The 25,000-nt window shown below is 40.2% G+C and overlaps 3 protein-coding genes and 1 pseudogene across 3 annotated transcripts in view; all 4 read left to right on the forward strand.

The window, feature by feature from the left end:
• The window catches only part of LOC140928230 (uncharacterized), a 4,057-nt pseudogene extending 2,515 nt beyond the window's left edge, over positions 1-1,542 (forward strand).
• Positions 1,543-4,667: 3,125 nt separating this feature from the next.
• Positions 4,668-9,159, forward strand: LOC140926884 (uncharacterized). Its single transcript, XM_073376563.1, has 3 exons — positions 4,668-4,800; positions 7,411-7,532; positions 8,896-9,159. The coding sequence occupies exons 1-3, from the start codon at positions 4,725-4,727 to the stop codon at positions 9,034-9,036; spliced, it is 339 nt and encodes a 112-aa protein (XP_073232664.1). The 5' UTR covers positions 4,668-4,724; the 3' UTR covers positions 9,037-9,159.
• A 1,211-nt stretch (positions 9,160-10,370) lies between these two features.
• Positions 10,371-17,466, forward strand: LOC140926885 (uncharacterized). Its single transcript, XM_073376564.1, has 3 exons — positions 10,371-10,535; positions 16,326-16,468; positions 17,143-17,466. Exons 1-3 carry the CDS (start codon positions 10,466-10,468, stop codon positions 17,284-17,286), a joined length of 357 nt encoding a protein of 118 aa, XP_073232665.1. The 5' UTR covers positions 10,371-10,465; the 3' UTR covers positions 17,287-17,466.
• Positions 17,467-21,152: 3,686 nt separating this feature from the next.
• Positions 21,153-25,000, forward strand: part of LOC140928242 (uncharacterized) — a 4,319-nt gene continuing 471 nt past the window's right edge. Inside the window, exons 1-3 of the mRNA XM_073377965.1 lie at positions 21,153-21,456; positions 22,710-22,903; positions 24,003-25,000. The exon at positions 24,003-25,000 is cut by the window's right edge and continues 471 nt beyond it. Of these exons, the coding sequence (XP_073234066.1) occupies positions 21,153-21,456; positions 22,710-22,903; positions 24,003-24,218 (714 nt within the window). The 3' untranslated portion in view covers positions 24,219-25,000. The remainder of the gene's footprint in view (positions 21,457-22,709; positions 22,904-24,002) is intronic.

The following is a 25,000-nucleotide window of genomic DNA, read 5'->3' on the forward strand; positions in this document are numbered from 1 at the left end:
TTTTTCATACGATAACGACAAAGAGTTTTATAAGTAAACCGATTTTTTGGTGTACCACGCTTATTACATTGTATATACAAATACATGCAAAAGGCCGGCTAAATAAGCTCCTCCCCTTGCTCCTAGTTGTTTGGGTTGCCTTTGCCCCATGCCTCTGCACGACTCCCTGTCGGCTAAAAGGAAATTTGAAAGACTGCTATTCAGGACACATTTTCTTTTTCATTTTCATTTACCCTCTACAATTTTTTATAAGTATGGAAAGATATAAAAAAACACAAAGGTTTTTACAAGTCTGACTGTTTTTTCTTGTACCACTCTTAATATATACATATACTTCGTTCTGGCAAAATGGTGCCTTAGAACGGCTGAATATATACCTACTTGGAAATAAAATGATGCTGTTTGGTTTTCCGTTAAAACATTACGTAAGAGTGACGCGTGTCTGTTCAAATTGTGACAAAAGCACGTCACAAAGTCAAAGCAAAAGAGAAAAAAGTGTATTTTCATAACCAACTTACACTCTCTCCATTATAGACAGCTACAAGGGCCAATGGGTCGCTGCTTGATGGTGTAATTATCCTTCCACTGAGCTGGCATTCCTGGGTTATTTCTGTTATTTTTGACATTAGAACAGCTTTGAAAACTCTAGATTTAAACTGGGTTGAAAAGTTCTTATCCCTTACCCTTTCAGAAGACGACAGTACCAATGTTATCGAGAGACAGGGTAGCGAACTTTTCCAGTCGAATTTATCTGAAGGATGGGCACTTCATAGGCCAAAAGGTGGCGCTGTTCGCTTCTAAGAGAAAGTAAGGCAGTATCTCACCTCCAAGTTTGAAATTGGTGAGCAATCTGGAGGGAAAGAGGATCTGCGACAAGTCTCGCAAGATCTGAGGAAAGCGAAGGGGGAAAACGGGGAGCGCCTGTTTTCCCGGGAAGAGTGGCTAACCAAAGCACAAATACAAGGATTTTTCTTCCGTTTGTCCTAGCCTCCTCGAGATGGAGACGGGCAGGTTCGTCTCCGAGCACCGCGGTTGACGATAAATCTGACGAGGAATTAATTGGCGAGGAAGAAGTGAATCACATGACCACCGTCGAATCAGTTGTAACAGAAATTGGCTTAACGCATCCGATTGTCCATGACATTTATGACTTGTGTGACTACGTCGGGGAGGAAAAATTGAACTATTTTACTGTTTCCATGCTTAAGGAAATCTGTACTTTCTTCGAGCTTCCATTTAAATGGGAGTCGAGCAGAGGCATGGGGCGAAGGCAACCCGAACAATTAGGAGCAGGGGGAGGAGCTTATTTAGCCGGCCTTTTGCATGTATTTGTATATACAATGTGATAAGCGTGGTACACCAAAAAATCGGTTTACTTATAAAACTCTTTGTCGTTGTCGTATGAACAAAAAAGTACAGGAAAATTACAAATGAAAAGAATAGGGTTTAGTGATAAAAGGTCACATCGAATCAAGGAATGAGCTGAAACTAACATAGTTCACTTGACAATTGTATGTCAGGTTTATAAGTGGAAAACGCTAAGAATTATACATTGCTAGTTTTATTAACACCTTACGTAAATGACATTGGTTACTGTTACGGAAAATCATATTTTGGAGTCAGCTTTGTATAAAGCAATGATTTTGCATAAATTCTTGGGACCAGCAAAAATGATTTAGAACAAACCTTCTAAGTATAGTGTTCATTCCGTGCAATAACGCATAAATAAAAGGTTCTGGAAGAAAAGACACCTTATTTTATACCACTGAGGACAAGCAAAAAGGTCATATGGGTACCTCGGTTAAAAATATTTAAATAACTCTATTAATTAATACCAGTTCTAATTTAAAGGAAAAGTTATGAGAATAAAATAAAAGTTGTCTGTATAACGAAGCTTGCCTTCACTGTTTAGACTGAGAGTCCTAAAGCTTTGTTAGCATGTATTCGAATATCTTATGACGGTAAGTCCGCCACCCACACCACCCCGCGCCGTACTGTTTTCACTCAGCGGCTGGTCAGCGGTCACGTTTATGAGGTAAACATGGCGATCACCTCCTGATCACCGTTCTTGTCGATCAGAAAATCAAAATACCAGCGTAATATGGCCTCGAGGGTGAAGCAGTTTTGTTGTTGATTCGTACTTCCATTCGAGTCGAAGCTTGGGTGGCACGGGTTATTTCTTACGGTGGAATCGACGAGGGAAATTCGAACACTAGTTGTAGTGTTTGAATTGTTGGAAGAAATGGTCGCATGGGGATGTAGGAATGGTAGGTTTAACGAACAATTTCAAATTTTGCCCCGTGAATTGAAAGTGACGTTCATTTGAATGCTTTCGTATGAATTTCTGACGGCTTTAGATCTACCTGCTAGATTTATATCCGCTACGCGTCATGTTGACAAGTCCCTCAAAATGGCGGCAAAACATGGAGATTGCCGTAAATTAGGTAATTTCACGGAGTTATAAAGTTTTACTAAAGGTCGGGCCGCAAAGTTTTTTTCTGTAGTCACCTTTTCTATGGCGCCTACTTCCTAGCTATATTAGTCGGATCAGTTAAGAACGCCTCACTTTTTCAAAAATGTTCCTTGAATTTGATCAGTTTTCGCGTGTGTGACTTAAGCGAACCGATAAGGTGTCGTCCAAGTCTTCCTGTTTGCTTGATTGAAACGTGATGTTCACGAAAGTCACCTCGATGGATAAGATAGAGTTAATATACATGGCTGTGGTATTTGTTTTTTGCTGAGTCCCGTAGTTTGTTATAAATCGTCCGGCAAAGTTGCCTCAAATTAACGTCTTGAAAAGAGTCACGACAGGCCTTCGCTCGAGTGAAATTTAATTTCCGTAAAACTCTGAAAAATAAAGAGATCCGATCAAACGGATTGTGGTTTTAGTATAGGTACATGAATGTCTTACAACACACAAGAAATGAGCTAAATCTGTGTCTCAAGCAAAATCGACCGGACCGCTCTTACAGAGACACTCTCTTAATAACTATTAACGGACATCAAGAGAGAATGAGCTAGATAGTTCATTCTCTCTTGCGGATTTCGGTCTTAAGAGAGCTGGTTGAACTTTAAAACGTTTTGATAGCGTGTCTACTGCGACAAGCGACAAGCGTTAAGTGGAGGAAAGCTGGAGTTAGAAAATCATTAAGGTAGCGGAAGAATCATTCAAACCGTTAAATGGTAATGTTGACTCCCTCTTCTGCTTCGGTTTGCAGGATAACCGTGTTTTTACAAATGGCAATGCAGTTGAAGAGGGAAATGTGCATGGGATAAGCATGAAGCAATTATCAACTGCAACCGGCTAAGAACTGAGCATGTGTAGCTGTTTAACGTTTGTGAAGATGACTATTAACGTGTGCATCACAGTTTGCTCAGTACTCGAGCAGTTCTATATACCCAGAGAGAGTAGTAGTTGAACTTTTTTCCCATTCAGGCAAGGTGCAATAGACAGCCTGTAACATTCGGATTGTTACAGTTCTTTATTATTTACGACTGAACTTGGAATTCCGGGAGGACTTCCATATACAAGTGAGGGGAACGCTCGTCGGAAAATTAAAATTAAACCCCTAAGGGAGACCGGTGTGGGTGTAGCTTAAGCTCAACTGACCTCTAAAGCCAAAGGATATTTCTGTGTGGTCAGTGTCACGGCATTTTTTGTAAATTTCTTTATGCACAGCCCTATGCGATACCTGAATGGGGAAATAAAGTCAACCTAAAACAAAACTCAGTGCAGGGCTGGCACTACGGCAAAGAGCTGATTTATTTTAGGACAATATTTTGGCTAACAAACTCAGCCTTCCCAGGAGCCCATAACCTGCCTTCCTCAGGGCCAGAACTATACTGAGAGAAAATCTTTTCCCGCAGGAAGGGTAGGAGAGAACCCTGGGAACGAGGTTGAAATATAGTGATTTTCCGTCCCAAAGTATGACCGAAATATGCACTTTACACCCCTAAGCGAGACGATGAGCATCCTCGTCACTTTTACATGGGTGGTTCTCCCCGGGGCTTGGAATCCCGATTTTTCGAGCCACCTTGGTAAAAGCAAATTGGTTCCGTAAAATCGGGGATAATTAAAAAAATTACAGTGTTTCAGTGGTCGAAGAAAAATAAAGGATAGGTCAAATTATTGGGAATTGGGAAAAACCGAGGGTTCGAGAGATCGGGATTCTACTGTACACTTCACCACTTCTTTTGTTCACTTTCTGAGGGTGGTTTTAATCTAATGTAACGCCCAACAAATTTTTTAGTGCAGTCACTGTGAATAATTTACATTCGGATTATCTTAATAGCTCACTGAGACAAAAAAGAAATAAATCCATCACAGTTTCCGAGGTAGCGGAAATAATAGGGCAATTAACAATAGCTGTGGATATTATAAATTTGCTGTTGCCAGTGATTCGTGACAAATTGAATAATCAGGTACTTTAGGATATTTTTAAAATTCATTAGCTATGGCAAAACCCAAGCATTCGCCAAAATATCGGCTGCAACGTTAATCGGGCCTGATTTACTCCCAGCATCTATTCGCTTATGTTTTACTCTATGCGTCACCTATAAAAAAGCCCGCAAACAAGCTGTGTACTTATTTTAAAAAAGTGCAGACGATACACTCATTTTGCATGCATGAGTAGCGTGACCCATTTAACATACTGTTGACACCGTGAGCAAGTGGCGTGAGACCCGACCTTTACTCACAATCCGCTCGTTTAAAACTTTAAATTATGGCCTCTTCCAAGGACGTTGCAATCATCTTCTCTTGCTGTTTGTTTTTCCATGGACTATCCAAAGCTGCTTGTGGTAAGTATCGTTTAATGATGTTCTTAAGACCTCTAAAAAATGGAACACTTTATTGCTCGTACTTTTCTGTGGTAAACAAGCTGTTTTGACGCCGCTCAGGGCCATTCAGTTTTCTGAAATATTCGGCAAAAACTCCTCAGATTGGACTGATACGAAGAGCATTGTTTAAAGAGTTTTTCTAGTTGACTAGTTTCATCAAGTCAGAGATCAAGAGCACCGTTTGGCGTTTATTGTTACGTAAAACATTACGAATACCATAAGATTCTCAGCCACATAGGCACTGATACAGAACGCCGGCCGGCGTTTATGAACTTTGGACCTGTAGTTTGAATCATGAGAATGTTAAGATTGTAAGAAAGTGATACGTAGTTAATTATTTCAAATACAGTATCAGTAATCACGCTCTTGAACTTTCGTGTCATCAAAACAAAAATAGATAACTCCGAAACGGCGAAATAGACCCAAGGCATTGCAAAAGCTACGCAAAGAGAGTGTATTTACTTTAACTCATTGAATCGAAAAAAAAAAAAAAGAAACCTGATTCAACGAACTCAGTTTAAGGCTGCTAACGGTGCTTATGACACAGGACAACCAAGTGCACGCAGACCTCTGCTCGATGTGACGCCATCTGGGGGAACCGCAAGTGAGCGATCGATGTCGGGCCGTCTTATTCAGGCGCCGCTACTGGACGCTGTGTCTAATCTATCTTATTATTCATTCAAAATATGTCTCCGGTTCCGATGGCTCAAACACCACGGATACCTAATTCTTTCTAGTATTTACCAAATCGATGAATAGCAATTTTCGCGCGTTTTGATTGGCTCCCGTAAACTCGGAATATTCTTGGCTATTCACTGTTTTGCGACCGGAACCAAGATGGCGTCGAGAGATTTTCGGAAAACGAAATTTGTACCATAAATGAAGCAGTCGTACAAGAAAAAGAAAGCGACGAACTTTGGCTTTACGGTATTCAATGGTAGGTAGAAAATTATTTCCATCCTGAATTTGTAAGACAATCGTAAAATGCACTTGACGATCACCGAAATGTGCGATACTAGGTGACGTTTTTAATTTACAAATTTCTTTTTTTCAGTTTTATCCAACTGATTTGAAACATCTATCTGAACACCTTCTCTTCGGAACAGTTGTATAATAACCGCCATTGCGTATCGATCGAGATATTATAAGCATGTTTAAGCTTGTTTTTTTTTTTATTATTGATATTGTTTTGTTTCTTCTTTTAAAAACTAGTAATTATTTTGAATGAATAATAAAGCAATTACTGTATTCTGCTATCGGATGATTCTGAACCCCAGAAAAACATCGAAATACGACCTTAGACAGAAATTGGAAGAAGCATCATTTTTTAGAAAACTACACTTCGTCGAACTTAAAAGTACCCTCTGCCACTACAATGTTTAACGACCTCATTTAAGGTCGGTACACATTAGGCGACAAGTTGCAGCAACATGTCGCGGCGACATATTGCAGCGACAAATCGCTTCGTGTGTACTGGAGAATTTTTGTGAAAATCTTTGTCGCTGCAACAGAATTTGTCGCCGCAACAAGTCGCACAGATTCAGTCTGATTTAATTTTTTTGCGACTTGTTGCAGCGACAAAATTCTGTTGCGGAGACAAAGATTTTCACAAAAATTCTCCAGGACACACGAAGCGATTTGACGCTGCGACGTGTCGCCTCACCTTGTTGCTGCAACTAGTCGCCCAACCTGTTCACATGGAGTGATCGGTCGCCGCGACGTGTTGCTGCAACTTGTCGCCTAGTGTGTACCGACCTTTATGGCCGTGTGTTCACGGTCACTCGCACACACTCTCGAAGCGGTCAGCATTTAATAGATCCCATCGGCCGTAGCCCCTTTCTCCCCTCATAAAATTTACACAAGGTAGGCTGACTGTTTTCTCCTTTTATATCACACTTAGATGATATTTCAAGCTGGAAATGTTCATGAAAGTTCATGTTCTCTTCAATTTGAATTGGTACTAAAGACAGTAGGATTCGAACCCACGACCCAGATGGTCCAGTATTCTACGCTAACCACTAAACCACTGAGGATTTGCTGGGTCTAGGTGAAATAATTTAAGTACATATAGCATCAACCTCAACCCAAAAAAAGAACCTAACCAGTTTCGAAACAGTGCTTAACCCTAATCAGTAAAGGCAGTGCTTAACCCTAATTAGTAAACTTCATGAGGTGTCCGAAGGGGCTACGGTCGATGGAATCCTAACGATAACCTCTCGAAGCACACGCGAAAAGTTTATGGAAGTAGTTACAGAATCACATGGTTACATGCAGTGGCAGAATTATTCCAAACTTCTCACTTCACGTCAAGGCGTGGCTTGTATCGGCGCAATTTTAGAATACAAGTGTGCGAGACAATTTATTTCCATTTCAGTACCTTGTTTGTAGGTCTGAACTTTTTAGATTGACTCAGTCAGTTTGTGTTACATATGATATAGCCTCCCACACTGGCGTTCTTAGGGGTTCGTCACGCGTTCCTGCCCCACGAAGAACCTCTGCGTGGGAGGCTACATATGATATCGCGATCGCCTTCACTCGGTCCTTATTTGATTGCCTTTTTTCCATTTGTAGGGGATCTTGGGAAGGATGACCGAATTGCCATTGGTGTTTCTTTGGGGTTAACAGCCTTTATTTTATTATTTCTTGGTTTCTTCTTATGTCGCGCGCTTAAGACATACACAACGGACACAAGGGTAAGAATATAACTCGCATTAAAACCCCAGGGGTATTCAGTCTCTAATAAACCGGCTCTATAGCCGGTATGTCCGGCCACCTCTTCTCGTCTAAAATTTGGTAAACATGACAGCTGTTTAGGTATGCTGAAATGAAATAAGGTTTCGTACTTTCTGGAACCTGGGTCTAGGTCTAGAATTCCGTTTCTCTATCATCTCTCCTTGTGTCAAGGCCTTTTATATCTGAAATGTTGTGGGGGGTGGGGGGCATCTGACCTTTTATTGGTCCCCAGAAAAGTAGGAGTTTCAGGGAGGATGTACACTTTCTCAACTAAATTTTCCAGGCAGGAGCCGCCCCTGGCTTCTCCGGACGTGAGGACGAGATCACAAAACCACTGAATCTGAATAATAAGACTGCTAGCATTCGCGCGTAAGGATGGTAAGTACGAGCGTGATTCTTCTCCCTTGCGCGTTTGTCTTTTGCGGTTTATATTTACAATTTATGATGAATCCAAAGAAGAGAATCTTAAATTACGCCTTATTCAATAACTGCTAATCATCTTGAACACCATTTTTGTTTTATTTACTAGCTTAGCTTCAGTGAATAATCTGTAAGTTGTCATCTTTGGAGATCAGTAGGCTAGCTGACAAGGAGACGAATAAATTAATCTCTCTTTTATTTTGAACCAAAGGACATTTTACAATAACTGAATGAGTTCTCTCTCGATGAGTGATCGAGAGCTACGGTCTATGAGAATATAGACTAAGGAAAATTGTTGTCCATTTGTTAATGAAGCTACACACGATAAATGAACAGTTAACTGTGCGGTATCTCTTAATGCAACGCAGTCTAAGAAAACAGCCGACATTTCGCAACACCACCAGTACTTTACCCGCAAAATGACGTCTGAGAGAAGAAACGAGCGCGGAAATCCATACTGATAACGTGTAACTACTCAGCCAACTGGGTAGTGCTTCTGATTGGTTTTAGCAAATTTGATTTCCCTCACAGCACGACCAATCAGAAGCACTTCCCAAACATGCCGGGTAGCAACACGTCATCAGTATGGAATTTCTGCGCTCGTTTCTCAGACGTTTGGTTTCGCGGGGAAGGCTGGTGTCACGTAATCTCGGCTGTTTTCTCAGGCTAAATGCAACTCTTTCGTGTTTACGTGGGGAGGAGACTTGCCTGACGACGCACTAAAAAGGCTGCGTCTGAGACTACCTTAAAAAAGATTTTAGCGAAACTGTAACAAGTTGGAACATTTTCGCTGATTTGCTTCAATACCACCGCTACAGAAATATCCTGGAACAGATACTTTCAGTGCGCAACAAATTAGCGGTAAAGATTATGAACGTTTTCTAATTGTACTTTTTCTTTCAGGATAATCCTTCAATAACTGAAACAGGAAGTGTTAGCATGATGCCGTTGCCTTCCTACAATAGCCCTTCTTTGACTGAGACAGGGAGGGCTAGTTTAGAGAATCCTGCAAATATAAACAAGGCCTGGGTATCTTACGTTTAAGCGTCAGCGTGGAAAGGACGTCCAATTTTTACATTTGGGGTCTGGTACCCAAAAGCTACGTCGTGGACAGCCCTTTATCTTACGACGAAAAACTCCAAGGCAGACCCGGGGCAACTCAAGTCATCACTTCAGCAGACCGGACGGCCACAGAAGGCAGTCACGTGCAGTGACGTTATGATGATCTCTAGACTTCTAGACTCGATCAAACTTTCGAGAAAAGTAACTTGAATAATAATGAAGATATTTGTTCGTTAAAGACTATATCTACCTTCAGACTAATCCGCTTGTTCGCAGTTCACGTAATGTCTTGTGGACATCACCTTATAGAGTATAAAAACGTTGAATGATCATTGACCCAATGAAAAAGTGGGTGCTGGATTCATATTCTCTTGTTTGAATCAAACCTACGTAGCCTGACTAGCCTCGCTTGAGATAATGAGATGATGTATTCTTTTGAATTTTGTACTGAAGAACGAGGCTAGTCAGGCCAATTTTAATTTACACGAAAGCAGACAAGAGAATATTCATCCGGCAGCCATTTTTGCGTTGGGTATTTGAATTTATTTCTTTATTTATTTTTTCAGTTCGCTATTAATATTTTATGTAGTGGAGGTTAAAATTACCTTAACAATTTTTTAGGGGAATAAACAGTGAGGAGACTTTTCTTTGATCAATTTAGCTCGGTTTCTGGGACACTGCCCACCTACCCCTCCCCTAAGCCAACATTTTGCCCTAAACAAGCAGTAAGTGTTAATGTTGGTTTAGGGGAGGGGTAGGTGGGCAGTTTCCCAGTAACCGAAATTGATCCCTTTTCTTAACTGACGAACTAGGAACTAGGACCTGGAAATGAAGATCAGGGATCGGGGACGAGTACGAGTACGAGGAACGGGAAAATAAGAAACTTGGAACAAACCTAGCCCTATCAGTAATCCCCAATTCATTCCTTTTTTGTTTTTCAATTTTCATTTTCCCACTTCCCGTGCTCGATCCACATTCTCGGTTCTCCATTCCCGGTTCCTCCCTCTCCGCTTCCAATTTTAGTAAATTAAAGTCCAGTAATGAAGCTCAGGATAAAGCCATCAATGCCTCCCAAAACACTGCATTGAAAATAATATTTGAACACAGATACCTCTGAGGAATATTGCATTCCGTTTATCAAGTTTGACAACAAAAGTGGAGCACGCACGATTATCACCCAAATGTATTTATCCTGACTATGGCTGTACATGTCATAAAATTCAAAATGACTCGCCTTTTTCTGACGAAACGAACGCTTTATTCATGAACCAAAAATTAACGAAGCAGGAAAAACAAAGGTAAAGCTTACATGCGTGACGCACTAATATCACGAAGTGAAAAAAACCTGCACGACTGCAAGATCGAATCTTGTATTTACTACAGACACTACAACATTTGAAGCTTGTAAACAATGTATTCTTCAAACGTTGGAACTCTTGCTCTTTGTTGTTTGTTTCTCCAGGGATTTACTGAAGTTACTGGTAAGTCGAGTCCTTTTTTTATGAAAAGCCCTGTAGCGATTGACGCCGGCCGGTTTGTATACTGATCCGTTATTTACATATACAGTCATGTCTGTCAAACACGGAAAGCGTGAGGACAGCAGCAGTTCTAGTTACCGTCTGTCTGTCGTTATGTTGGTTATGGGAAGAGAAAGAAAATTATCAAGGTCGAGGAGGGAAGAAAATAAACAAAAAATTAGCGAAAAGGGGTAAATGGAGGATGACGTTGATGGGGTACGTGTACAGAACAAAACATGTACTTGGAAAATCAGCTGGAAAATAAGGATGGAGAATACTTCACAGAGTTCGGATGGCAATTTCCAACGAAGTTTCTTTGTAGTACTTGCGTGTAACTTTGTCTTTTAACCAAGCGGCAGTTTGGAGTATTTTAGTATTTTAGAATGAATAAAATGAAATCGATGATAATTACGTTATGTATCAAGAGACTCACTTGTTCAATCGATGCGCTCATTCATGATCATCGACTTTTAATTTGATGTACGTCAACGAGTGTCAAGTGAGTAAAAAAACTGTATGGACTGGATTCTGGAACATTCCATGAAGCATTCAAAATACATCTTAGTCAGCTTGAATGTCACCAAGTCAAAAACTATACTTTTTTAATTTCTCAGTTGATTTAAAGTACACCAAAGGGCACGATCAAGTGTAAAACTCATTGAATCGTGTCGATCAAACTGACATCATAGTTAGTGCCGATAAAAATATAAATATTAATTTTTTGAAAAAAAAAAAAAAAACTTGCATAATCGCTTGTGCTTGGGGCCAAATGACTCACTCGCTTAATTAATTAAAAACTCCCCGAGAATGACAGGCTAGGAGAAGAGAGGAAAATCATTTTTTGCTCTCTGCCTCTCCGTTTCTCCAGTTTCTCTGAATGTGTCTCTTCTTGCTCGGCTAAAAATAGCCTGTTAGCAGAACATGAATTTAGTAACGATACTGAGATTTCACACAGTAGCTTTCTGGACAGCGTGCAGTTCGCCAAAGTGATTTCGTAATGTTCGATCGCCTGCCAATTTCTACAAATCAACAGTATGTCCAGCTGATTTCTGTTGTCGTTGAAAACTGCAAATTATCCGAATTAAGCGTTTTCAACATCACACGAAGCATTTCTACACACCTTCGTAGAAACGGCGAAGTCTGAGGTCTATGACGTATTTCCGTTTTCGGTACTTGAGTTTCTTTCTGCTATTAAAGTTCTTGTCCAGGCTTCTCCCGGATAGCGTTTTTTTTTTTTAATGAAAAATGCGTCGTCCTGTCGTCGAAGGCAAGTTAATTTGCGTTAGTATTAGAACAGTATGGTATCGTTATTTTTGGACTGCTGCTCACATTTAAACCATTTTCGGAGACACATAGTTTTTAAAAGCGATTAGTTTTTGTAATTCTTTTCATAGTGAAGGGGATGAGTAAGCCGGAAACAACAATTCAACAATCTTCCTTGGATTTGGCTGCTAACGTCACTGCGGCCATTTTGGTTTGCAAGAACAAAAGCATTTCCCTCCACTACCTAAACCATGCTTTCACGCAAATTCTGCGAAGAGAGCGATAGTTTCCGTACTTTGCTTTTTTTTTTACCTTCTTTCTTTCTTTCTTTATTAGTTTTTTATAGCTACGTTTGGAACGCTTACTGCTGGTCTTAAGCCTAATGAAGACCAGTAGTTCGCGGTCGAAACGTCGTGATCTATAACAATGTGACTGTCGTGAGACAACCAACGAACCCTCATACCTGACGATTAATTAATAGTGTCTTTCATTACCACTGAGTACTCGCGCAACTGAAACGAAATGCTTTTATCCTGGCCCTGGCCCAGGCCCAAGACTAATTTTTTTTTTTTAAAAAAAGAAATTCCAATTTTTATTTTTAATCCTTTGAAGGGATTAAAAAACAAGAATCAGCCATACAGGGAATACAAGCTTAGCTTAGACCTCACAATTGCGTGACTTCCTGACGAGGAGCAAACTGAGGGGCACAAACTCAAAATGACTTAATCATTGAACTACTTGAATTAACTAAAACATTTGAGTTAGTCCAAAAATGTATTCCTCCGAGGTTGCGAACTTGGTTTTTTGTAGTTGGTTTCTCCAGGCCCTTCCTGAAGCTACTGGTAAGTCAAAATTCCGTTTCAGGAAAAGCGGCATGGCAATGATTAACGAAATTGTAAACTTGGCTGTGTTACTCAGTCGACACTTTCGAAGATAACACACACTTAACGAGCAATACACATTATTCGTTAAATTTGGAAATCTGACTGAAGAGTAATGGTAGTCGTTTACAAAATGCCGTTGTGCAGTTGCAGGCTGTCAGGGTCTACGTTTCAGACTTTTTTTGGCTTCTATACGTACCCAAACTACCGGTAACAAACTAATTGAAACTTCGTGTCAAAGGTCATCTAAAATTTTAAAACAAGCTTAACTCACTCGGACTAGACGCTCATATTAATTGTTCTTTTTTTGCTGGGGCTAGCTACAAGGCAACAACAATAACAGTTTTATAGCATTTAGAAATTTTTCTCTTTGCATTGGTATCTGTTTACAAGTATTGTAAAAATCGAGTTTCTTTTTGCGAAAATAAGTAAGATTTGGTGGTTGATCTTGAACAATTCATTAAGAGACACTAAGCACTCATGTTGTTCTTGTGCTGGGGCTAGATACAAGGCAACAACAATAACAGTTTTATAGCATCTAGAAATGTTTCTCTTTGGATTGGTGTCTGTTTAACAGTATTGTAAAAATGAAGTTTCTTTTTGCAAAAATAAGTAAGATTTGGTGGTTGATCTTGAAAACCGTGACAAGGTCTATAGTATTCATTAAGAGACACTGGAGACGAAAGCTTTAAAATCATGAAATTTAAATCGTACTTATTCAGTGAAGTTTTAATCTTCTATGATATGCCCAGCAGTACGTCAGCAGTGCTAGGGATTTTGCGAGACTCTTAATTTAACGATTTCCTATAGAAAATTGGGATTGGAGATTGAGAGAGGATCCAGGATCGAGAATCGGGGATCAGGGATTAAGGATCGTGGATCGAGGATAGGGGATCGATTTTCTTTTCTTTGTTGCTTTTGTCTTTTTGTTTGTTTGTTTGTTTTTATCCCAGTAACTATGTAATGTACCGGTCGATTTCAAAACTGCCCATCCCGTCCCCCGGGCGGCATATTCGTTTGCGGTCCTTTGCAGTTTAAATGTCAATTTATTACTTATTTTTTGGGGCCGTAGGTCCATTATAGATCCGATATGCTGTTCATTTTTTGCATGGTTTTGCCCATGTTTCTAAGGTTGGTTTTGTCCATCCGAGACATCATAGACATGCACTTGGACTCTTGCCCTCTCTCGGACACGTGATATGGCGTGATTCTGTGAGTGTTTGAGTTCGGTGTCAGGGCTCCTAAACAGAGTGTGCGGGAATCGAATTTTGGAGCATAGCGTCTCTGTTCGTTGCGCCGTACTGACGAACAACAAAAATGGGGAAACAGCTGTCTACTGCTACGACCCGCTCTGTTTTTGCTTATTCAGTGTCGTGTTGATGTCTTCCGAAGTTAATTTTTACTTAGTACGATCAGCTTTGCAGAATTCAGTGTGTATACCCCTAGGCTGCGAAAACATCCGTTTCTCCTCGTTTACCCCGGGCATTTGACTAAAGTTTTGCTCCGTACAGTGGGAAATTATGAGGCCCGCTCAGCTCAGTCGGGCATTTGAACTTTGTGTCAAAATGCTGGTCAGCGTTGCAAGCAAAAGGATTTTGTAATTCTTTTGGCATTTAGAACGGTGTACCGCGTTCACAGGCCATTCCTCCCGGTCAGTATAAAACACGGACTGCGGACTGCGGACCACGGACTGCGGACTGGGTATAAAATATGGACTAGGTATAAAACGCGGACTCCGGACTGAGTATAAAACACGGAGTAGGTATAAAATGCGGACTCCGGACTGAGTATAAAACACGGACTAGGTATAAAATGCCAACTCCGGACTGAGTATAAAACAAGGACTAGATATGAAATGCGGACTACGGACTACGTATATAAAAACAGCTTAGAAAGTAAAACTGAGAGAAATGGAAAGCGTACTAGCAAAAACAGTAGTCCCAGCTTTAACATTCCCTTGGCTGTTCACGTAGTCTATTCTTCCCAAGCATAAGGAAGGTTATGCCGCTACTCAAGGCAACTGAAATTAAACTCTGAATTTTATAAAAAGAAGGAGTTAGAAGAGATTTCAATTTGCAGTTTTAAACCAATAAGAAGCACCGAATTAAAAAAAATAGTATTGGTGTTAGTCAGATCAGTAAAGTTCTTATCGGATGCCACAATTCCGTTTCAAATAAAGCCTTGGGAATATGAGGACTGAATGAAGAACTCAGAAGAGAAGGTCAATGTAGGGCATTCCGCGATGCACAAAAGCAGTATTAATTAGGGGTGAGGGATTACTCACGTACGTGAATAATAACCGAAATGAGTCATTCAACGTTATTTTCTGAGCGATGATTATGATGACATGATTTACACCCTGCTCCTGATCCCCGGAGGGGGGTACTACTGGGAATTCTTGGTGGGGGGTGTGGTGCCCGGTTCTCCGAATCCTGACCTTATTGCAGACCAAAAATGTCATTTTCTACACCCGTTTTCAGACCAGATCTCTAAAATCCATACCCATTTTCGGACCTGGCCTAATTTAGCCTGTTCCAGGGTCTCAGATAGTTGGGGAGACTCAGTTTTCCCCCTTTTTATTTTCGTGTTTTCGCTTTTCCAATTCAGCGGACCCAACTATCTCGGAGGCTGGAACAGGTTAGGTCTAATTAGGCAGAAATTATGTCATCACTGTACCAAGTTAGAGCAGAAACAAAAAAATTTTCCAAATGCATTTCGAATACGCACATTTCTATTTCGTTCCTATTCATTTGGAATTGAAACGATAAATACGTCCATTCATGTACGCTCCCGTAGTTCCCTCGAAAACTATACACGATTCCGGACCAAAATGGGCAAAATGGGTGGTCCGTAGTCCGTAGTCCGTAGTCCGTATTTTATACCCAGTCCGTAGTCCCCAGTTCTCGTTTTACACCTTGTCCGTGTTTTATACCCAGTCCGTATTTTCCAGTCCGCGTTTTATACCTAGTCCATATTTTATACCCAGTCCGCAGTCCGTAGTCCGCAGTCCGCAGTCCATGTTTTATACTGACCGCCATTCCGCCTATTTTTACTGTTTTGTTAGAGCATTTATTTAAGAGCCTTTGAAAAAGCCCGTTTAATGTTGCAGTAACGTGGGCTTTCTGGAATGAACAATTTCATTGAAAAGAACAAACCTCCGTAAGACAATTTTCCAAGACTTAAGCTAAATATTTCAGTTACGTCTAGAAGGATATTTACATTTGAATAAAACGGTAATGACTCATGGAAAGATTTTGGAATGTAGTCGTTGGTGGGTGGGGGATTTGACGCTCTTAACCGGTGGGGCATGTGCATTTGACCGGCTAAACGGCTAAAGTTTTTCAAAAAAGTTAAATGCAAGGGGGGGGGGGGGGGAGGCTGGGCATGGGTGGTTTTGGGATTGACTGGTACATAACAGAATCATAACAAACCGAATTCTGACGCAAAGTTCATAGATTCATCGTATGGAATTGCCATGTTGCATTACATTGTATTGTTGTATTTTATTTATTTAAACCTTAATTTAAATTAATAATTTAAATTAATCAGGAAATTGTCGACCGACGTTTCAAAATTTTATTTATTTGTGCATTTTCTTTTTTTTTTGTAGGAGATCTTGGAACACAGGAAAGCATCGCTCTCGGCGTTTCCTTAGGATTAACAACTTTTATCGTGTCATTTATTGGTTTCTTCTTGTGCCGTGCTCTATATTTTGACAGAGGTGTAAATTTCAAAGTAAATGACGTTGATAAAGTGAGTATAATATTCGTCATAAGTTTGCACCACGCAACAATGGCTAGGTACAAACTTCGTCGTCATCACTATCATTATCATTATTATTAGTGTTCAGTTCATGAGACCGTATTTCTTCTCCAGAGGCGGGGTTCAAACCTTCAACCTGGGGCGCTTGATAGTTGCTCTGTCTATATTGTCACTTGATGGATAGGAGCGAACTTCCCTAGAATATATACCTTGGGCAATGTTGTCTTTTGAATTTCCCAGAGGATGATGTTTCCTGGTGATTTCTCTAACGAGCTTCTCTGAGCCTTTCTAAACCACTTCTACTACGCTTACGACTACTGGGATTTGTTCTGTCTTCATCTGCCACATTCTGGTGATTTCTATGGGCCGGTTGTTCAAACGCTGGATAGCGCTATCCACCGGATAAAAATCTATCCTGTAGATAACGCAGTTGGTTTCCCAAATATTTATCCGCTGGATAGAGCTATCTAACGTTTGAACAACTGGGCCTATACTTGAATTCTTTTTCCGAATTCTTGGTGGAAGTGATCTATCATCATTATTATTATAGTTATCATTATCATTTTCATTATTATTATTATTATTATTATTATTATTATTATTATTATTATTATTATTATTATTATTATTGTTATCAGTTACACTTATTATCTGTGTATTTCCAGGATATTCCTGCTGAAACTGGAAGTGTAAACATGGAACCACCGCCTTACCGATACAGATATCAGAATGCTTTTACAGAGACAGGAAGCTTTCATATGGAAACTTCGCCGACCCCAGCGCATTACCAAATAGTTAGCAATGTTTAGAGAGCGGAAAAAAATATTATGGACACAACTCAAGCTGAGCAACACCTATCCGAATTGTTTGAAAATGCAATTTTTCCTTTCTCAAAATGCGTCCACACTTATCGCTTCAACTTGTTTTCGCCCTTCAACAGGTAACCTGTTCACCCCTTTAAAATTTGCGGACGCGATCCTATAGTGTTTCCATTTAAATTAACCTCTTGGGAAGACTGTTTCTATGGTTCTATTTATTTCTAAGGATTTTAGAAAAAGGGAAGTTTTTTAAATATTTTTTTTGTATCCTACGTAGCAAGCGAGCAAAGAAAGACCGAGGAAGGGGACGCTTTCGGTTTTGACCGCGCGAGAAATGAAACGAGAGCCAAATTTTTTCGAGCGGTCTTTGACTCTTAACCCTCGTTGTTTGCTCTGAAACCAAACGGAAACGCTTGCTACGCAGGCTAATTTTTTTGTGGATTGATTGTCAGCTTTAGAAAACTTGGAAATCGAGCGTTTGGTGGACCACCATAAACTGCTTAATATGTAAATCCCTTTTATGGTATCTTGGAAGATAAGGCGGCGCACTGTCTGCATATTACCGCTGTTTTAAAGTCCTAAATACTCCCTTAAAGTGTAAATTTTAAATCTAATACGGTGAGGAACAGTTTTATAAAGTGTATTCATGTAAATAGTTATAAAAATAAGTATATTTGAATGTACTTCCACATGTTTTATATTTAACAACTGTGGCAATTTTTGAATAGATTTAATACGCAATTCAATCGACAATTCAGCTCACGGCTGCTACGTATTTTTGAAATAAAGTGTCTATCTATGTGTCTGTTTATCTACTGATCCGTAAGTAATAGTCTGAAATAACAAGCTTAACATTTCACCGATGAAATATGCAACTCAAAATATGCCCAATATGGTGAGCCTGGAAAATGGCAATGAAGCAGCAGTGCGACATAAACGAACATGTTCGACAATTTGTGTTCCTAACAGTCCTTGTTCGGAAACAGGCGTTTTCAAAAATACACTCCGAAAAGTTATGTCTTCGGTGACCGTCTCCGTCGGATTAGCCTGCGTATAGCAAGCGTTTCTGCGCGAATTTGTCGAGAAAGTTGGGACGAGAGCAATAACTCGATTGGAAACGCTTGCTACGCAGGCTACTGTCGGATGCGTGTGGACGGATGGCCGTGATTCCGAGAGAAAAACGCCCGCCTGGTGAGTTTCAAGAAATAAGGATGCATCTGGGCGAAGCCTCAAATTTGTTCAGACCATTTGATTTGCTGCATTTGTTCTAAACAAGTGTTGTAACGCCCTGGAGATTTTTTTTAAAGCCAAGTGGCCAACGGATTTTCTATGTGATGGATTCTTGGACTGAACGCATTATTTTGGAAGGTATTTAACTGGTAACTATTTGGGTTGAATATTAGAATGGTCCAGGTGAATTTAAGAGTGGACTGAATACAATCGGATGATTTCTTCTCAATGTTAGATTATAAATATTTTAAACTCCCCTTCGGTGGCTTCGTAAGGAAACACTGAAAAATACAGGCAAATGTTAATAGACAAATCGGGTGTCTTTTGAATGACAACGTCTCCTGCGGACACGACCCAGAGCAAAAGTCGCAACGACTTTAGTTTAAACGGACTGAATTTATTGAACAATAAACTAAGACAATAATTTGACTCCTTTTCAAGTCTGCTGGGAGGTTTTATTCTTTGAAGCCGATATTATGATCATGAAAAAGGAACGAAGGGACGAATCGAAACAGGTTAATAGTCCAATGAAAAGAGGACTGCATTCCCTCTCATACGTCGGACGGAATCGAAAGAAATTTCCACCCGGAACCAAACCGAACTGAAGGTTCTTCTTGCGAGATAGCGAGATAGAATCCTATGCCCGTCAGATGGCAGAAGAAGCCAGTGTCTCACTTGCTCCAGATCTTTGTTTTAAACGGCGCCGATTAATTTTTGTCAATCTCAATATTGTTCTTGAGGAATATTTGTCAGTTGTAATCTTTGATATATTAGCCATTCTAAATTTGTCTTTGATTACGTCGCGTGCTTTGCATTTTATTTTACGTCTACATTACTCTGCTCGTTTATGTTATCGTAAGTGCAGTGATTTAACTTCCGACTTTTACTAACGTGAGCGCGCTTGTTGGAGTTTAATTTTCTTCCGCTCATTAAGTCCGGCTTTGATCAGACGACGCCGAGGTGTACTAAATTGCCCTTGGAAATGGCTCATCGAATATAGTTAAAGAGTGTAATGCCTTAAACCTCCATACAGAAGACGGTGTACTTGATTTCCTTCTATTCACGGCAGCTGGCATGAGAAGTTTGGAATAAATACTTCCTTGGTCGACCGACGTGAAACTAAAAACAAAAAACAATCTTAGACTGAAAAGAATATAACACAAATTATATAAATGAAAAAAAGTGCCAGCAATTGTACATGTGTGCCACTGATTTCGTATTCAGTATGGCAGTTTAGAATGTTGAATCTATTTTGGCTAGGAATAGCGTGTTTTACTTTGCTTCAAGACCCTGCATCGGCAACAACTGGTAAGTCAAAACATTTAGCTATAGATTTGTGGTTTAAATAACAATTTTATGTACTTTAAGGTGCTGACTGTCATCGTTATTCATCGTTATTTTGGTAACAACCAAAAAGGAATTGCGATACCTTAACTAGTATTGAGCTCGTATTGTTTTGGTCGATGGCATAAACTATCTCATGTATAAACGGTTTTTGAAGCGCTTTGAGAGAACATTGTTAGACAATTGTTGGACTATGAAAGCTTCGGCATAACAGGCATGGAGCTAAACTATCCACCGCTTAAGATTTCATAAGATTACACTCCACAGTCCATAATAAATTTGATGATGCGATAAGGAAGGATTGCTATCAAAAAGCTTCATTAATAATGATATTATAAACTGTTTTGATATCATCCTTGTACTAGAAGGGCGGGGCTGTGTGTGGTGTCGGTCATTTGAAATTTTTACTTTTGAGCCGTGCAATTTTGTTTTTTTTTTAAACAGCTACGGTTTAAGCTTTTGTAGTAGCACTTCAATGGTAAGGAAAGAAACCTTCGAGTTGTACAAAAGTAATTCCGTTTTCACGCTTCTGAGTTCGGCCACTATTGAAGTTCGAAAAATATCAGCATCATGTTTATTATCATGCGCAAATACTGAGAAAAACAGATAATGATTGTGATAAATATGCACACATAGCAGTGATTGGATATGTTTACATTGTTGATGATGATTGTTGTTTGTTTTCTGCAATACTTTGGGGCAACAAAGTTAAACGCCTTTTCGATTTCAGAGGTGAAGTGAGAGCCTATATATTGGGTATTTCCGACGAAATCGAAGTCGCAACGATCGTTTATGATGAAGCCACGATCTTAGCGGTAAAAGCGATGATCTCATTGCCATTTTAATCAAGTTGCTCATTTCACTCGTTTCTGTTGTCGTCTCGGTTGCGCTGAGTTGGCTAATTGGGTTACCACGCAAAAAAATTTATTCTTGATATGCGACAACGTCACCTGAAAAATCGAAGATTTGATGGAAATCGATTTCCGCAGGTACCCATACTTGCTAGACGTTCAATTGAGATGAGGCATCATGATAAACTAAAGGTCGCTTGGGTAAAAATGGGACCGGTCATCCTCCTAATTTGATTTAACTGAGTCCATGGGATTTGTGGCTAAATGAATAACGCAGAATGGCCTCTTAACTTTAAATTTTGACTCGTTCGCTTTGTTGATGGCACAGCGCCAAAGTACCTCTTAACAAGCTTTAACAGGAGCATACCTAGGGGATAAAAACCTCTTTTCCGCAAAACGTTTCATGACTTTCTAGAGAACCGTCTTTCAAAGATGAAACTTCTAGTTTCCATCAACCCACGCCAGTCTTGTATCAATGTTCATGTTTTTTCAGATACAGAAGGTCAGACAATAGAGGAAGGAGGCAATGTCAACCTTACTTGTGGAGACAGAAACCACTCTTCCAGTACCGTATTGTCCTGGAGCAAAGACGGCGAAGATGTGCTTGTTAACATTACCTCGTTTAATCAGTCCATGCTAGTGTTGTCTAATCTCGAGACAAGTGGTAGTGGCTTGTACGTTTGTACAGCTAACTCGTCTGTGGTATTGAGAAGAGTAAGGCTCACTGTCATGAAAGGTAAGAAGTGAAAACCGTAACCCCAAAAGATTTGAGCACTGTTTTCTTTCAAGGACACATCGCACGCACCTCACACAGCTTGATCGGGTTATGATAATGAATTACTCGTATTTAGAAACTGGGGTTAACGATTCGGTGAGGTAATGCACGCTCAATATTGGGGAGACCACTCTAATTGCCAAAAAACGATCGACCTTCCTAAGTTATTGGATATGGCTTCAGTTTCCTCAGTGTTATATTATAGGCTATATAAGAACCTTGAAAGGAATCCCTGAAATGCAATTTGTTCTGTCAAATTCTGAATAAGTGGGTCTATGAAGCAAATTCATCAGAATGGCCGGTCTCTGGTCATCTAAGGGAATTTTGAGTAAACAGACGAAAGGTGCAACGGCGGGGTAGAAGACTCTAGCGGTGAGAAATCAGAAACGTTATATTATTTTCTAGGTGGGGAAAATTTTCAGCTAATATGGTGATATGTGACTATACCACGGTAATAAGGTTGTTTCTTTTAGCCTAGCAGATAACGTAGGCGCATATTAATGTGGCAGGATACGGGATTGCGCTGCCTATTTCCCGTTGCTACCATTGGTAACCACGCCTTATAAAAAGTGTTATAAAAATGGCAGCGACCGTTTACGAAAGGGACAACTAGGTCGGCGTTACTCACAGGTCTCCCCTTAGTCACTTGTGTCCAGAAATGCACATAACTAGGACATGCGGAACTTCATATTATACGCAATAAAGTGTAATTCCATACAACGCCATTTCTCTTTAGGGTTAGGGCCAAGAGGAAAACTGGAGATGTCTATCATAAAGAGCATGAATATCATGAGTGTACATTTCAATACAGTGAAACCCCGCCTCACGGCCACCTCGTTATTACGGCCACTTTTTTTGGCCGCCTGGCAAAACGGCCATGCATTTTCTTGAAAAAAAACCCTCGTTAATGCGGTCACCTCTTAATACGGCCAAATTGTTTTGGCCCATTGGTGACCGTATTAATGGGGTTCCACCGTAGAACCTATTCACGATACCCGCCGTCTTTGAACGCGCTTAAAGAACTGAGGGGATAAAAGCAAAACTTGACCGCGATTCCTCCTATTGGCAAATTTTAATACATGTTTGCCCCGTGAGAAACCACGTGAAATTGCTCTTTTTCCATCCTTACTGAAGCGCCTGCAAAGATGGTGGGCATCAAGAATAATAAGGTCTATTCTGGTCATAACTTGATCAACGTTAGTTTCTATTTTTAGATGTAACAGCAGTACAAGAGGAAACAGCCACACCACAGGAAGGACTGACACGAGTGGATATCATTGCTATTATCCTTGGGCTTGCCCTTACCGCCTTCCTAGCTGTCTCAATATTATTGTTGCTGTATCGAGCAGAAAAGCGTCGCAAAAAGACGAAATACGTGGATAGCTGGCAAGTTGATATACAAACAAATGTGAGTAGAGACTACTAGAGACCAGAAAAGAAAAACAAACGACAAATTCAGAAATTCGCAAATGCAGTACCTAACCCTCCCAAGGGCGCCAGAAATTTTAACTAGTGTAAAGTACTAGACAAAAATTTTAACGTCGTGGGTGAAAGTGTAGCCAAATAGCTTTAAATGGTTTAAATTGGACCAACCTCTGAATCAGCAAGAAGCCCAAGCTACCAAACTACACAGTATTGCTCGGTATCACCGTATGGCTATACTTCCACGATGATAAAAGGAGGCTAAAGCACGACGACTGTGATGGCAACGGAAAAGTCAAAAAGCAATAGGTTTAAAAGGGCATCACAATCTTTTCTACTACAAATGTCTTTGCCGTCACTGCTTGGCTACGACAGGAAACTTTCTAATATTTCATGTTTTGTAGGGAATTACTCTCAATTTAATTAAGACGACGCCTCTTCTCTTTCTGAAGTCAGTTAAAAGGAAAATATCGGCTAAAATTGACAAATTGAAGCCGAATTATTGTTTCAACTTTTTTTTGGAGAAATGTTTGCAAGTGCTGTCGTTTTCTTAGTGTTAAATCAGAACCTCGACGACGGCAACTAAGGAGAGAGGTCCTGCGAAGTTACTATACCGTAAATGATCGATTAAGCGCCGCGGCGCTAATTTCATTTTCCCTGTTAAAGGTGCGGTGCTTATTCGAGAGTGGCGCTTAGTTCATCTACTGGTAAAACACTGGGGGAAAAAAAAAGAGAGAATTAAGTAAGGCGCCTACTAGGTATGCACAATTTAATATAAGATGATTTCGAATGAAATACAAGAGGTATCATATGAACGCAGTCTCTCGGTCTCTGAAAGTATTGCTGCTCAAATATAAGAGGTAACATGAACACAGTTTCTCAGTCTCTTTGTGAAACAAAGGTGGGGCGTTTATTTGTAAATACCCAAATTAGCCCCGCGGCGCTTATTAATTATTTTCGGTAAATGAGCGGTGCTTATTCGAGAGCACCGCTTATTCGAGTAGCGGCGCTTAATCGATCATTTACAGTAAACACATCACTTAGTGTTCCTCTAGATTAAGTTGTTTTCGTAAAACACTCTTCAGGAAAACATGTCGGTAGAAGAACTCACAAGAATCCCGCCATCTCGTCGTGCTTTCTTCATGAGGACTGGGCGAGAGCTAAACAGACCACCAACGCCTTACAGAAAACCAACGAGTCAAGTCACCGACAGTTATGGCACAAAATATGGAGTTGACGAGAATGCAAACAAAAACAACAACGATAGAATCTTGCAGTGGCGATTTACAGCTTATTTGTAAATACGTACATATATCTTTCCTTCAGCAAACAGAACGATACCAGTCCAACAGGGACAAATTTGATGACAACGCATGTGCATTGCATCATGTGTGCTGCTTCGTCCTTAGGCTTTCTCCTTTCTCTTCTGCCCTCGCGAAACTCATCACTTTTCCCATGCCAAGTTAAGTGTACGTAGGGACTGATTAGGACGAGCCTTACGTTTTTGTTTATATGTAACCTTATTCCAAAGCCGAATATGTCTGTAAAAAGCAATGTAGTACGGAAAATTATTTGAAAATTAGTCTCCCGAGATATTGTAATTGGAAATCCCATAGTGAAAGAACGAATTTTACCTTATTTCAACTCGAACAGAGATAAGGATGGAATTGATGTTTTGCCCGGTTTTATCCTCTCTTGTCACAATGCAAGCTGATATTTTCTTCATTATTTCGATTTCAACTGGTTCATGTTCTGGTTCGGTTTCATCCTTGGCTCCAAAAATTGAATTGAACTAAGGGTTGAAAATAAACCTCAACAAATGCTACCTCGATGTCTACTGTGCTTTCCAGTGCTGATGGCCCAAAATGTCTGCACTCACTGACATCACTGTCTGACGATATACCTCACATGTTTTGCTAACTCAAATGTAAGAGAATTTGTCGATATTCTACACAAAGCAACCTCTAATTTGGACGCACGCAGGAGCCGATAGGTGCACAGGCTTTTCACTGGTGCATCGTGTTGGAGGCACAAAATACTGTACTATAAACCCTTGGGCTGGAAAACGCTGTAGACTCAACGG

Source organism: Porites lutea, chromosome 2 (genome assembly GCF_958299795.1).
Source record: "Porites lutea chromosome 2, jaPorLute2.1, whole genome shotgun sequence".
NCBI classification, from domain to species: Eukaryota; Metazoa; Cnidaria; class Anthozoa; order Scleractinia; family Poritidae; genus Porites; species Porites lutea.